Genomic DNA, 14728 nt, shown 5'->3' on the forward strand with positions numbered 1-14728 from the left:
GTGGAGGCAGATACATTTTTTACTCTAAATTATGGAATGTTACTTCCAGGTTATCTTATCCTTGCTTATAGATATCTTGAGGTTAGTGACTCCAACTGACCCATGCATGCCACACTGAAAATTCTCTTGTGTACCCATAAAATAAGGCTGTTGGAGCCTTCAGACCTTGAAAACAGACGAATCTGAGCACGATGGATTCATGTGAAACACGTAATATGCATTTAGAGGCAAAAATATCCCATCCTGAGCAGCACCGATCCACAACCTCCTGCCTATGGAATCAAAACATTAGACAAATTGGTGTACTGTGCGCATTCACAAATTTTTGCGAATCAAGTGTGCCTTTTGACTAAAGAAAATTTAGCATTGAAATGATCAATCTCAATATCAACCTAGTATCTGCAGATAAAACCAATTGTTTTTTAAAAATACATTTTTGATGTGCTTTATTTTTCAAATATAATTACTGTAAAGTGTGTGATACATTTGGTACATGAATACTATTTGCAAATTAGCTTGGGTTACACCCCTCTCAAATAAAAGTTTAGACTCTTAAGTCGTATCTCATAATATTGTTTAAACAAAAGGTTGGGGCTAGCTGGCTACCCATCAGAATTTCCTTTCAGATCACAAAGTCGCAATATTACGCCTCGCTTAAGTTTCATTGGCAACTGTATCTGGTTGTAGTATCGGTGTCCAACGTTAGACTGAAACCTTCACGACCAGACCCACCGAAACAATTTTTTTTCTTGATAGGGTCGTCTTGAAGTTGATTTCGTTAAAGCACAATGGACACTTTATCTCCACCAATCCACAGTAATGACAAATTACTTTGTCATTACGATAAGCATCAATAAATGAATACTGAGGATGTATTATCAAGTCACGCAAGCTGAGGTCTTGTTGCAACTTATACTTTGCCATCCATCTATTCCATGGTCGCACCCATATCTGTAAGATAATGGATACAGATAAGAGTTTTCATAAAATCTAACGATCAAGGAGTGTGAAATTTAGGGCTGGGCATTTTCGAATACCTTGTGATTTCAGAATCGAATCGAATAATTTTTTTGAATCGAATCTCGAATACTTGAAAATATAAAATTGTAAGCGACTTTATCATAGTAATTGGTCCTCTCAACAAATGAATTACTGAAGACATAGAATAAATCACTCAGATAGATTACTGAGCGTTCACACAGAATAACAAACACGTTTTATCAATAACTCACTACAGAAAACAGTCATATGTTAGAATTCCGTTGAAAAAATATGACTTCAATGAAAAAAAAATTGGGGAATTCACCTCGACCATTAGCGGAAAGATAAAAACAAGATGGCGGCGATTCGAAATTCCAGTCTGAACCGATTCGAATAATTTACTATTCGATTCGAAATGCCTAGCCCGGGTGAAATTTATGTCCATATCCCACCACAGCCACTAGTCGAAAATGAATTTGTTTCCGGGTTGCATATCTTTTTTACCAATGACAATAAAAAGACATTTTGAATCAATTGTACAAGCACCATTAGGATAGGATTTATCTGGGGAGGGAGGGGAGCCAGTTATTTGTTTTCAGAAGCATGGACTTGGATGGTGGGGAATGGTCGTAACCGATCAGCGGTCATGTGAACCACCCTCGGGGGAGTGGAGCTGCAATCCTCTAGCACATAACTATCCCCGCATGGGATTGAAACCTGTGAAACTACCAGGGTGATCAGAGATGCGGTGGCGAGCGTATTCCTAGATGGCAAATTAAATTAAATTCTGGTTATTTTTTGCATGACCAGTGGTGTTAAACTTTAGTTATCTATTCAACCTTTCACACTTAGTAATAGATTACCTGCTAATCAGGAAACAATACCTTACAGCAATTGATTATTAATTCCTTACTGTCTTACACAAGTCATGTCTGCAACTACAAGTAGGCCCACGCCTAGGCCTACTAATAACAGTAGTTGATTATTAGATTAATTCCTTACTGTCTTACACAAGTCAAGTCTGCAACTAGGCCTACTAATAACAGTAGTTGATTATTTGATTATTAATTCCTTACTGTCTTACACAAGTCAAGTCTGCAACTGCACGTAGGCCCACACCTAGGCCTACTGATAACAGTAGTTTGTCATCTGCTTTCGATTGAAATGAGGGAGCTTGTGAATATTTAAAGAAATTGATAACGGCACACTATCACCACATTATCACTCACCATCAACGAAGTGCTGTCCGCAAACAGTGAAACACAAGTAAGATGGCTTCTGGACTTGACACCAAGCAGTTCTGCCAATAGGCAATATATGATATCCACATTGCGCGACGTTCAGGATTATTTGAAATCAGTGGAATATTACTGAAGATCCATTTCGTCCATGTCTATACTATACGTACAGCCAACAGAACAACGAAATAACCATTTTCAACAACCAAACAAAACGCAAACGTATAATCCGACTTGCAACTGACAGGAGCCAAAATGGACGTTTTTGTTTTATTGCCGTCCAGTAACAATGTCACGTGACCCGTGCAAGTCCTCTATATGTGGCGGAAAAATTTTTGTCGAGGCCAGGTGTTCTGTCAACTCTATCTTTTATATGTTTCAGAAAAAAAATTTCACCTGAAAGACTCCCCAGCAACAAGTAAGTATAAAAAGGTAAGTATCGGTGGGTCGAGGCCCACTATTTGAAAAAAAAAAAGAATACAGCAAAAGGGACGGACAATTACATAAACCAGAACGAATCAAAAAAATGTTTCATAATTAGATCTTAACTAACTCATGTATTTTGCAAATGGATCAACTGCAACGATTCATTGAGGAAATTATCCGTTACTTTATAACCACTACTCCCTTCCCAGTATACCAATCTTGCGTAGCTTGTAATTCGCAGCAAATATGAAGGTCCGCTTAGGCATTCTGTGTATTACTGTGATATGTTGAGTTTTCTCCCTGTTGTGTTGAGGGTTTCGACATGAACTATGTTATTCAGTTCTACTTGGACGTGGATTACACGAGTGCAATATTTTATTACGCGTGGAATTCTTCTGGGTGTAATAAAAAATGTTTGCTAGTTTTGCGCCAGATTCACACTGACCATTTGCACTGATAACGACGTGTGGCTCTGCGCGGCAAATTCTGGTTACGTTTCTGAAAACGCCAAATGTAGAAATTGGAGAGTCACCGTAAAGTTCACTGTTCAGTTACCATTCTGGGTGTAATGAAAAATGTTTGCTAGTTTTGCGCCAGATTCACACTGACCATTTGCACTGATAACGACGTGTGGCTCTGCGCGGCAAATTCTGGTTACCGGTACGTTTCTGAAAACGCCAAATGTAGAAATTGGAGAGTCACCGTAAAGTTCACTGTTCAGTTACCGAGTGGAAGTGGTGACTCCTCTTCGGCCCATGGGCCGGGGCCACGGCCCATCAAATTGGGCCTCGGCCCATCAGGCTATGGGCCGCGGCCCATCAAGTTGTGTAAAGAAACTATTCACTTGGCTAACACAGACAGTCCCCAAACTCATAATAGAACTATAATGTGAAAAATCTGAACAAAATTTTGCCCTAACCCTAACCTGGTACACATACTACAGGAGTTTATTTTTTGGTTCGAATATTGACAATTTTGTAAGAATTGAAAATTTTGATAAGATAATTGAATTTTTCCTGACGGGGCCGCGGCCCATAGCTTGATGGGCCATGGCCCATGTGGCCCAATTGGATGGGCCGTGGCCCCGGCCCATGGGTCGTAGAGGAGTCACCACCCCTGTAGCAGTTACCGGTACCGGTAGGCATTGGCGCATGTTCTATTCCATCAATCCCAGTACTACTGTATCGACACTAGTGTACGGCTGTACGGTGCCAGAATTTGCTACTGTAGGGACGGTACCGGTAAAATCATGTCCAAATGAGAAAAACAATTCAACCACATTTTGCATTTGGTTTTGTGTGCGTCATATGCAATACTGATAAATGTCACTAAAAGACGACAATTAGACTATTATCTAAAACTACTAGTAATATGGCAAGTTTATCGTTTTGTATCAATTTCACATGGCTACCATCTGTTTTGCTTTGATTTCTTCTGTTGTGCACTAAATAACGGCACATGTTCAGTTGTTAGCCATGTTTCTCACCGTCTTACAATTTTAACTAAATAATAGGACCCATGTCATGTCTATTGATTATGATTTGAAACACAGATTTTCTGTAAGGTATGCATTTCAGGGCTTTCAGGTACGGTACCGTTAATGCATCGACCATCCTGCAGTCCTGTTGTATCGAGGCTACCCAAATGGCTCATGTGCAGATTCTCAATAAACATTTTGACACATTTTAGTAGGCCTATAATCATATTCAATACCGGTACAATTAAATCACCTGATGACACCACTAAACACTTGAAAAGTAGTATTTTTTTCGAAATTTGTCTGTAAAATTGTCAACGAAACAAATAGCTGACAAATGTCAAAAATTGAATTTAAAACACACACTTCTTCAGTCTTTTGACTGCAGAGAGACTGAACTCGAAAGGTGGTTGAATGAAAATGGCATTTTATTCAAGTTTAAATTTTACTCTTTTAGATGCATAGATCAGAAGAATTTGTGCTAAAGAGTTGAGTGATGTGGACGCCTCTGCAAAAAAAGTTTTTTTAGTCTTCATCATATTTACATTTAAAACGTATAAGCATTGGTTCATGAATCCAAATTAATCGCAATATTCGTCAGCCTTCACATGACCAAAATTGCAGTATTTTTTTCTAAAAACTCGAATGCTACAGTAAATTTTTTTTTCTTTTGTAAATTGGATTTTTGATTGCGCTTGCTTTTACTGTCTTTAGCACCGTTGCACCGTTCTGATTTGCCGGTATGGAGACCAAGACTAGCTCGTGAACGACGGGTTTGCAATAATTTTCATAGATATCTATCAATGAGGGGGCTATTTTTGGAATCAGAGAACTGTGCCATACTGTACTTCCACGCACTTTCAGTAGGACACACTTTCCAAATTCTTAGAATGTCCCTCTGTTTGGTTCGATAAAACAAACACTCCATGTGTCTCACAAACGTGGGGCGTCTGGCTGGCACCGCAGATGCATCATATCGCGCCATGCTTGACTTGATAATAATCTAAATTAATCATGGCCGTTGAGTGAGTTTTTACTAAAAACTCTCAAATGCCACGGTAAAAAACTTTTTTGGGGGAAATTGGATTATTTTTTAACTGCCAAATTCAACGATTTAGTTTTTTGCGCAACTTCATTTTACAGTATTCTTGCAGATTTGAGGAAAAACAATGTCCAGACTTCCTGTGTTTGGTCATCGGCAAATTGAGATGCCCTGAAATGAGCCAATGTCTGTCGATCTGGAAAGTGTACCGTACTGACTTTGGGGTGGTGATATTGTGATACCAATGTTACAGGATGATTAATGTTCTTTACTTACTCTCATACAGAATTATCCTAGTTCAAAAAAGCTTTTTAACTGGAAGACCTGGTGAATTAACTGTTTGCTAAGATGGAGTTATCAGGAATTCGGTTTCCTCCTGGCTCCAAATCAATTTCTGCTGATATGAACCCTTCTGAGATTTTGAAGTCGTTGAAACGATGTTGTAAGTTTTTCTCTCAGTTGGAACAGGATCAAGATGAAGAAAAGAAGATCTATTTACCTTTTTGTCGATACATATCAGAGAGTGATCTCGTTCATGAAATAACTGATGCTAATGCAAGGATTCATTTAGGTTGTATTTTTGCTGATATTTTTCGCTTGCATGCCCCAGAAAATCCATTTCCAGGAGACAAATTGAAAGATATTTTTTTGTTTTTAAATGAACAATTGAGTCACTTACGAGATGTTAAATCTACCTTGTTTTCTAAAGCATACCATATATTGGAAAATGTGGCAACTGTGAAATCCTATAACAGTTGCTTGGAACTTGACAATGAATCAGCGGATGAAGTGTTTTGTGGACTTTTCAAAATTTTCTTTAGCATAGTTAATTCCTCACATGATGACCAACTGAAAGCACACATGCTTGATATAATGACTTGCATAGTTTCTGAAAGTGGATCTGTATCACAAAGATTGTTCGACAATGTTTTTGAGTGTCTTTTGGAGAAAACTAAAAAAATGAATCCCTCAGCATATGAACTTGCTCGTGAACTACTGAGGAAGACTGCTCACAATGTTGAAGGAGTGATCATGCTATTCTTTCAAAATATCCTATTAGGTGATCACCAGGATTCAAATCGTTTATCTAGGAGTTGGCCGCAACTAATAACAGAGTTGTATAAAATTGCTCCTACTCTTCTTGTCAACACAATTCCTCAGATTGAGATGAAACTCAGAACCGATAATGTTCCTGAAAGACTTCAAGTTGTTCGATTACTAAGCAGAATGTTTTCAGAAAAGGACTCGAGCCTTTCTTCGCAGCATACTGCACTCTGGAACAGTTTCCTCTTAAGATTCAATGACATAGATCCACAAATCAGAGCAGTGTGTGTTAACTTTTGCTCAGATATGGTAATTAATCACGGTACTGATGATGCAAAGGGGAGAGAGGTTTTATCTAAATTGGTGGAATTATTGAAACTAAGAAGGCATGACACGGAAGAAGGTGTAAGAATTGCAGTTGTCACTACGATCCGAGGAATCGCTATGAATGATCTTAGATTAGTAACTGATGAATTGCTGGATTTCCTCAGAGAAAGATTGCTTGACAAAAAACACAAAGTTCGTGAAACTGCGATCAGAGCTGTTGCCGATATCTACAAAAAGTTTTCTGCCAGTACGAAATCACCTTTGATATATCAAAGGAAGTTGGGAATTTTCAGAAGTCAGCTTCTTCGTGTGTATTACACCCAAAATCTGGATGATTGCATATTGTTAGAACGCATTTTAGTGAGCAGTCTTGTGCAATATAGTTTGCCTGACGAAGAGAGAATGAAACAACTATTTCAGTTGTACTGTACGGCAGACAATCATGCTGTCAAAGCGCTTGTGGAAATGTTCAAAAAGCAGAAAATCTTGAAAGAAGCACTAAAAGACATTTTAAATTCTCTTTCTTTAAAGGATAGTGAACAAAGGAACAAGAAATTGTGGCCAAAAATATTAACATTATCTTCCCATTTGCAGTCACCAATGCAGGCTCGTGAACATATAAAGAAATTTGTAGCAATTGTTCTCGATGATGCTAAGATTCGACAGTGGTTGGAGTATATTACTGCAGAGCAATATACTTGTCAAAAGGTCGCGCTTGCTGTCCGAGATATTTTAAAAAAACTTGACACAGATGGTGTTACAAAGGTGGTACGCGGGACTGTGCAGCAGCTACTCGAAAGAGTTGTTCTTGTGACAGTTCTAATTGATGCACCCTCAATGCTGACATTGACAAAACTTGCTCGAGATTTGCTAGATGGAATTTCTGACATTGAGAACTTTGAAAGTTATTCAGTAAAAGAAAGAGGAGTAGATCTGCTTCATGTATTAGCGAAGCATGATCCAAACTTATTTGCGGACAGTGAATGCTTGGAGATTTTTCTGTCAATGCTGAGAGGAAAAGATGAGTTTGCTGTTGAGAAAGCACTGCTTGTTCTTTTGAATACTTGCCCTATCATTGAAGAAAAATTTACCACAATAAGAACTATCTTGCTGCCTGAACTCAAAGCAATTGCTAAAACAGGCACACCAAAACAAGCAAAATATGCTGTTCGCTGCATTAATTTAATGACATCTGTACGAGAAGCTCCTCTTATGCAGGTATTTCAACAATGCAAAGAGATGGCGAGTGAAGATACTGCACACGGCCTGAATTTACGAACATTGCTAACAACTTTAGGGTGTATTGCAGAATGTTTGCCAAAACAAGCTGGGAAAGAACTGAAAGGCTTCATTGCTACAGTAGTTGTGAAGAAGATCATCATGAAAACTAAAGCAAAATCAAGTAGAAAGAAAAAAGAATTGAAATGGCTGGAAAAATCTGAGATTAGTGATGAAACTGCAACTAAACTTGTAGCAATGAAATGCATGGTACGGTGGTTGTGTGGATTAAATTCAAATGAATTAGATTGCTGTGGCTCAACATTGAGACTTCTACAACATATGATGCACAATGATGGGGATCTCATGAAATGCGGACAAATATCCAAACCTGATATGGCGCATTTGAGGCTGAAGGCAGCGTTTTGTGTCTTACGAATTGCTAGATGTGATGGCTATAAAGATTTGATTTCACCTTCTGTGTTTTTAGAACTTGCCATTCTTCTAATGGATGATCTGCGTGAAGTACGCCAACAGTTTTTGGCTAAACTTCATCAAGCATTGTTCAAGTTCCAAATACATATATCTTTTATGTCATTATTTTGTGTGATTTCTCAAGAAAAAGTGAAGGAACACAGAGATCATGGTACAGCATTGTATATTCAGCTGGTGAAAAGATATCGGGATGTCAGCAGACGGAGTTCAATGACTTCTAACTACATGCACTATGTTATGCCTGAATATGTTCTGTCATTCACTATACATTTGCTCGCCAATGATCCCGACATTCCACTGAAAGAGGAAATCCCTAAACCCATTCTTTCCAGACTTAAAGAATCTCTCAATTTCATGTTAGAACCACTGCTAACCAGAGACAACCCAGAAAGTTTCGGTTTCATAAAGCGTTTGGCTGAATTGGTCAAACGTACAAAATTTCAGGATGATTCTGACAATACTTTTCGAAACAAAACAATGTATCGAGTATGTGATCTTGTCTTGCAGTCTGTTTTGATAAAATCGGCACAATATGCTATTGGTATCGTTGAACCTCCAGATGATGCAATGAAAAAATTTCTACCGGCTCGATTGTACACAAAGCTAACGTCTTCTGAAAATCCAACCAATTACCTTCCAGAAGCATTTCAGATTGAGGCCAAGCTTGTTCCAACACGTAAAGCAACATCTGGTGAAAGTAAAAGTAAATCGAATGCAGCTAAAAAATCAGCAAAAGTACCTCTTAAAATTGTTGCTGTTACTAAAGTTGCTGTAACTAGCCCAACAAAAAATAGGAATGCGGTACAACATTCATCAAGTTCAACAAGTAAATCTTTGACGACGTCTTCCAGTGATTCACAAAGAAGAGGGTCAAAGAGAAAAGTAAAACATCAAGATGAGGATTATTTAAGTTCAGATGAAGAAAGCCTTGCAACAAAAAAGACTAAGTTGATGCAAGCCAGAAAAACACCTAAAAAAGATCAAAAATCTACTAAGTCGAAGGAAAACCAGCCTATCGTAGAGCCGTCACTGGAGGTTTCGTCTCCATCTCAAAAAACACTTTCTACACCATCAGAGGATTCATCGATGTTATCATCTCCAAATTCATCGGTGACAGACTCCCCTAGGCCAAAACGAGCATCTGCTGGTAGTAAGATGTTTGATTACCTGAGATCCACTAAGCGTACACCAACAAAAGTACAAAAAAGTTCAGAAACAAAGAAATTAACTGTAAATGGCATTGCCGACTCCAAATCCAAAAAGAATTTAGTTGTTGTATTGTCAGAAGAAACATCGGATGCCAGGAGGCCCTCGAGAAATCGTAAAATTAAATAAACATGTGGGAATATTTTTAATCAATTTGAATAGTACATAACTTTTGACTCACATTTTTATAATAATCAACACTAAAGCAGTTGTTTCATGCCATATTTTAATAAATACAATTATGACAATGTTTAAATAACAAAGCATGATTTGATAAATTTATCAGTTTTCGTTATGTTATGGTTTCTAGATCTTTTTTACAAGTGTTTTAGAAGGTTTCAACCTGCGTCAAAGTTACAGAACTGTTAATTTATTCCACTGGTTGTTAGAGACGGGCATGATAAATTGATTATTTGATTTCAATCTGTTAACAAGATTTTCAGCAATTGCCCATATTGTTTAATAACACTTATAGTTTTCTTAAGTCAGCAGCAATTTGTTTTAATTTTCTGGATTTCTTTGTTGTAATTTTTCTAGTGCTTTCCATTTAAATATTGTCATTATGATGGAATTGAATTTCATTCAATCAAAGTAGCCGCAGTTTGGCTGATTTTATTGTTTAAGTTTTAATTATTTTGTGTGTTTTTAAAATAATTCTTCGTTTTGTTTAAAAAAGGAATTTAATTATTATTGGGATACAATTAGCAGACATTCATTGGTGAATATTAACAGTGCACTACATCAATATTAATTTGGTGACTCTATTTGTCTGTTCATGTTCAGATTTTAAACAAAATACGTATTGGATTGAGTATAGCTCTTGTAATTCAGGTTTAAATTAGGCTTTTGTGGTACATGTTACTTTTTAACCAAAATATTTCAACTTTATTTAGTGACATGGCCTGTATTATTTGACATCCATATTCTAAGGACTCCCATCTGAGGCTTTATTAATTAAATGTTTGCTTATGTTCTTTTTGTACAAGATCATTAATTCGGGTTTTAATTGTTCATAAAATTTTTATTTGTTTGTATTTCAATGTCCAAATGTATTTTGTGAATTTGATTAAAACGGTTACAGTTGGAAAACTATTTTGTGCTGAGAATTTCTGCTGATCAAATTGTTATGTTTTTTTGTTTATTTTATATAGATAGGATTGAATAATATAGGGTAGACTTATTTAAGTTACGGAGGATATCAGGGAATTTGGAACAGATTTAAACAATTTCGAAAATTTCAATTCATGCTTTTTCCAAAGCTTGTTCAGCGTTTACCTCTGGTTAATCAACGATTGATATTGACTGTAATAATGAGTGATGCAAGTAAAAAACAAAACAACACGAAGAGACGCCCACAATCTGGTTATAGAAATAGAAAAAACTCCAATAAAGATGAAGCACAAGGAAGGCAAAGCCACGCACAACAATCAAGAAACATGCACACAACCCCTAAATCTAATATTTGGCCCAGCAACAATCATAGATGTGTATTGTTTTTCCACCAGGATGAAGCTTTGTCATTAACTGACATCAAAACAATCTTGCAGCCTTTGGGCGGACAGATTATCGCAATGCGGCGCAAAATTTTGTCAAATAATGTTATGTCAACTGTTGAAATGTCAACTGCCGAGCAAGCAGAAAATATTTGGAAAAATCTGAAAGAAAATAAACCGAAAGGAGTTAACACTGTTGTTCCTGATATGATGCACAAAGTAATTGAAAGGTATGAACCTTACTGGGATGAAGATCGAATAAATAATGGCTTGGAAGATGGTTCCCTTATTTCTGGTTCATTAAAAATGAATCCAAGACAATATTTTACGTCCTACATTAGTGATGGAAAAAACCCAGACATTTTACTTGATTCTGTTGTTGCCCGCAATCGGGCTTTATCAGGTGATGTTGTTGCGGTTAAACTTCGTTCTCCGGATAAATGGTTGAATGTCAAGGGTGATAAAGGCGTTGAAGTGGTTTCAGAGTTCATGAGTAATCTGTCAGTATCTAGTGATAAACCCGTTCAAAATAAAAACAGTGGAAAAAAGACAAAGACCGGGGATGTGGTGGGAATTTTGGAAAAAAGACACGGTCGTGTTTGTGTCGGATTTTTGAAAGATATTAGGAATGATAAAGTATTATTCACTCCAGTAGATCATTGTGTTCCACGTATTTTAATTCCTATTGACCAATGTCCACCTGAATTTCTCAAGCGGGGCGGCGATTTTGCTGATAAACTTTTTATGGCTTCAATAGTGAAATGGGATGACAATGACATGTTTGCACAAGGTGAATTATCAAAATATATTGGAGATCGAGGAGAAATTGAACCGGAAACAACTCGTATTTTACTTGAACATGGTGTGGATCATTCAGCATTTCCACAAACTGTGAATGATTCGTTACCGGTGGATTTACCTTGGAAAGTGCCACAGCAAGAATATTCAAATAGAAGAGACTTAACAAAAGAATGTATATTCACCATTGATCCTGCCACTGCCAAGGATTTAGATGATGCATTGCATTGCAAAAAGATTGGTGACGATTTGTATGAAGTTGGTGTTCACATTGCTGATGTTAGTCATTTTGTAAAGCCCAGAACAGAGGTTGATGAAATTGCAGCCAAACGATGTACGAGCGTATACTTGGTGCAAAGAGTTATACCTATGTTGCCTACTCTCTTATGTGAAGAGTTGTGCAGTTTGAATCCAGGAAAAGATCGATTAACTTTCTCAGTAATATGGAAAATGACAAGTGATGGGAAAATTGTTGACGAATGGTTCGGGAAGACTGTAATTCATTCTTGCATTAAAATGAGTTATGAGCATGCGCAGTCCTTCATTGAAAATCCAGAGAAGGAATTTGATGAAAAGGAATTTCCTGAGATAAGTGCAAGCTATAATTTGAAAGAGATAAGAACCAAGGTCCTTGATTTACATAAAATAAGTCAGTCGCTCCGAAGTCAAAGATTTGATGATGGTGCCCTAAGGCTTGATCAGATTAAACTTTCTTATACTCTTGATAAGGAAACTGGAATGCCAAATTCATGTTTTACATATGAATACAAAGCCAGTAATGCGCTCATTGAAGAGTTCATGCTTCTTGCCAATATGGCTGTTGCAACAAAGCTACGAAATTCTCTCCCGGATCATGCATTTTTGAGGTGTCATCCTGAACCCAAAGATGATATGTTAAAAAACATTGCAACATATTGTAGTGAAAATGGATGGAAACTCGATGTGTCTTCTTCAAAAGCCCTTGCGGATTCACTGAGAGCTGCAGCTGAAAGTGACGAATTGGCAGATCATTGTATCTTAGGACTCCAAATGCTTGCTATCAAACCACAAGAATTAGCAATTTATTTTTGCACTGGCTGTGTCGATGACGAGGAAAAATTTCGACATTATGCTTTGAATGTACCGCTGTATACCCACTTTACATCACCTATCAGAAGGTAAAACTTTAAAATTTGGTTTATTATTTCTCTGTAACTTTTCTCTAATTTTTATACTTATCATTCACTTAGATATGCTGATGTCATTGTTCATCGACAACTTTCTGCAGCACTTGGTGATACCGGAGATATAGAGCTTGCAAGTATGTCTTCCCAGGATCTCCAGGCAAGTGCCAATGTAACAATTTGGATATGCAAATGCAAATATTCTATTTATGGCTATCGGTGTCTGCGCAAACTTGCTATAAATGAATACAAGAAAATTAGTAGTTAATGAGTAGATATTTAAATCCTTGTCGTATCTTCTATGCTAAATGCAAAATCTTGACAAAACACGCTCTTGCGTCAGTGGAATTAGCAACTATTCAAATTTATGAAAGTTGGAATTTAACGTTAAAAATTGATTCTCCAGAAAATCATTTGTTTATTTACTGAATAACAGAAAAATGTTGGCTAGAGCATGTAATTTGGTTGTCAAGATTTTTTTTAGGTTGTTAATTATAATTTAAATACTGAATTTAATTTGTATTTGTAATGAATTACTCTTTATGCTGCAGAAACAAGCTGATGCTTGCAATGTCCGCAAAAGTGAGGCCAAGAGAGTGCAAGACTTGAGTACTCAATTGTTCTTCTACGCTCTTGTGAAAGGTATTGGATCACTTGAAGCTGAGGCTGTTGTAATGTATGTTTATGATCACTCTTTCGATGTGCTTTCGATCAAATATGGACAAGTGCATCGAATTTATTTGGACGCCATGCCTATCGTTGGATCGAAATTAATAAAACTTAACACTGAGATCGAGTTACTGTGGCCATGTGTTAAATCAGAGCAATACAAACTAACAAATGATGAAAAGGCACTTAAAAAGAAAGGGAAGCTGAAATTGCCGAAGTATAATGAGACAATCACACAAAAAATTAAAGTATTTTCAACTGTAGATATTGTGCTTGAACCTAACACAAGAACTTGCCAAGTTTGTGCTTTTCTCAGACGGCCAACAGACGCCTGAATCAATTATCATTTTTTGTGCAAATCATTGGTTATAATTAGTATGATAAAGCATAATATGATCCTTTAGATAGTGAAAAGCAAAGTGCATTTTATCATCAGAATCATTTGGCTGATTATTTGATTTAAAATATTGACTTTCAAATGAATTTTAGAAGTTTTTTCATTTATAATATGAATATTAAACTGACTGAAATCCCTCAATGGCATGCTCATTTCCAGTTTTTATATTGGTATCTCAGATAGCAGAAGGGATCGAAGCACACTCCTTGTTTTTAATAGCCTATTCAACTATATTCAATTTCATCTCATTGTGGCCGTAAGGGAATGTGATATATAACTAACTATTTGAAAAAACAATGAATTTGCTGCAATTTTTATAGTAGTTTAACGAATTATGTTAGATTATTCTAAGTTCAATGGCATTTTATTCTTCCAAACCCCAGTTATGGGAACAATCCATGTTGTATTAGATGATCCAAATCATTTCATGGACTTTACTCGCTATGGAATAATCTAAATCGTATTCTGATAAACGATATTACAATGCAATGTACATGTACCATTTTATCTCCAGTTCTTGATCTTATTTTATATGGCAGGGGTGGCCAACCTGATTTCAACCACGATCGACTAAAATCTTCAAGATAGCTTGCGTTGGGTAGTAAGGTCATACACAAAAACGAATGAATACTGAATACCCAGACACGTACCATACATACGCTCTGTGGGCTCTTCATTTTTAATGAAATTGCCCCCAAAATATCTATTTTTTATGTTCCATTTATTTTGATTATGTAATTGTACCTGGAGTAAA

General features: G+C 36.7%; 2 protein-coding genes and 1 long non-coding RNA gene across 3 annotated transcripts; 2 read left to right on the plus strand and 1 right to left on the minus strand.

Moving 5' to 3' along the window:
• Positions 1–429: 429 nt before the first annotated feature.
• Positions 430–2447, minus strand: LOC144432069 (uncharacterized). The gene is made up of 2 exons (XR_013480357.1): positions 2211–2447; positions 430–951 (listed from the first exon to the last, which is right to left on the minus strand). It is a non-coding gene; the product is annotated as an uncharacterized LOC144432069 (long non-coding RNA).
• A 2985-nt stretch (positions 2448–5432) lies between these two features.
• On the plus strand, positions 5433–10606 carry LOC120341216 (sister chromatid cohesion protein PDS5 homolog B-A-like). The gene has a single exon (XM_039409691.2). It carries the CDS (start codon positions 5513–5515, stop codon positions 9581–9583), a length of 4071 nt encoding a protein of 1356 aa, XP_039265625.2. The 5' UTR covers positions 5433–5512; the 3' UTR covers positions 9584–10606.
• A 92-nt stretch (positions 10607–10698) lies between these two features.
• On the plus strand, positions 10699–14473 carry LOC120341210 (DIS3-like exonuclease 2). Its single transcript, XM_039409685.2, has 3 exons — positions 10699–12902; positions 12975–13068; positions 13460–14473. Exons 1-3 carry the CDS (start codon positions 10699–10701, stop codon positions 13910–13912), a joined length of 2751 nt encoding a protein of 916 aa, XP_039265619.2. The 3' UTR covers positions 13913–14473.
• Positions 14474–14728: the final 255 nt, after the last annotated feature.

Source organism: Styela clava, chromosome 14, assembly GCF_964204865.1.
Source record: "Styela clava chromosome 14, kaStyClav1.hap1.2, whole genome shotgun sequence".
NCBI lineage: Eukaryota > Metazoa > Chordata > Ascidiacea > Stolidobranchia > Styelidae > Styela > Styela clava.

Excerpts from the sequence above, each read along its gene's own strand:
- LOC120341216 (XM_039409691.2), top strand. The coding sequence starts at position 5,513 with ATGGAGTTATCAGGAATTCGGTTTCCTCCTGGCTCCAAATCAATTTCT.
- LOC120341210 (XM_039409685.2), top strand. The coding sequence starts at position 10,699 with ATGCTTTTTCCAAAGCTTGTTCAGCGTTTACCTCTGGTTAATCAACGA. Across the intron at positions 12,903-12,974 it reads TTTACATCACCTATCAGAAG|ATATGCTGATGTCATTGTTC; the intron begins GTAAAACTTTAA and ends TCATTCACTTAG. Across the intron at positions 13,069-13,459 it reads TGTCTTCCCAGGATCTCCAG|AAACAAGCTGATGCTTGCAA; the intron begins GCAAGTGCCAAT and ends TTTATGCTGCAG.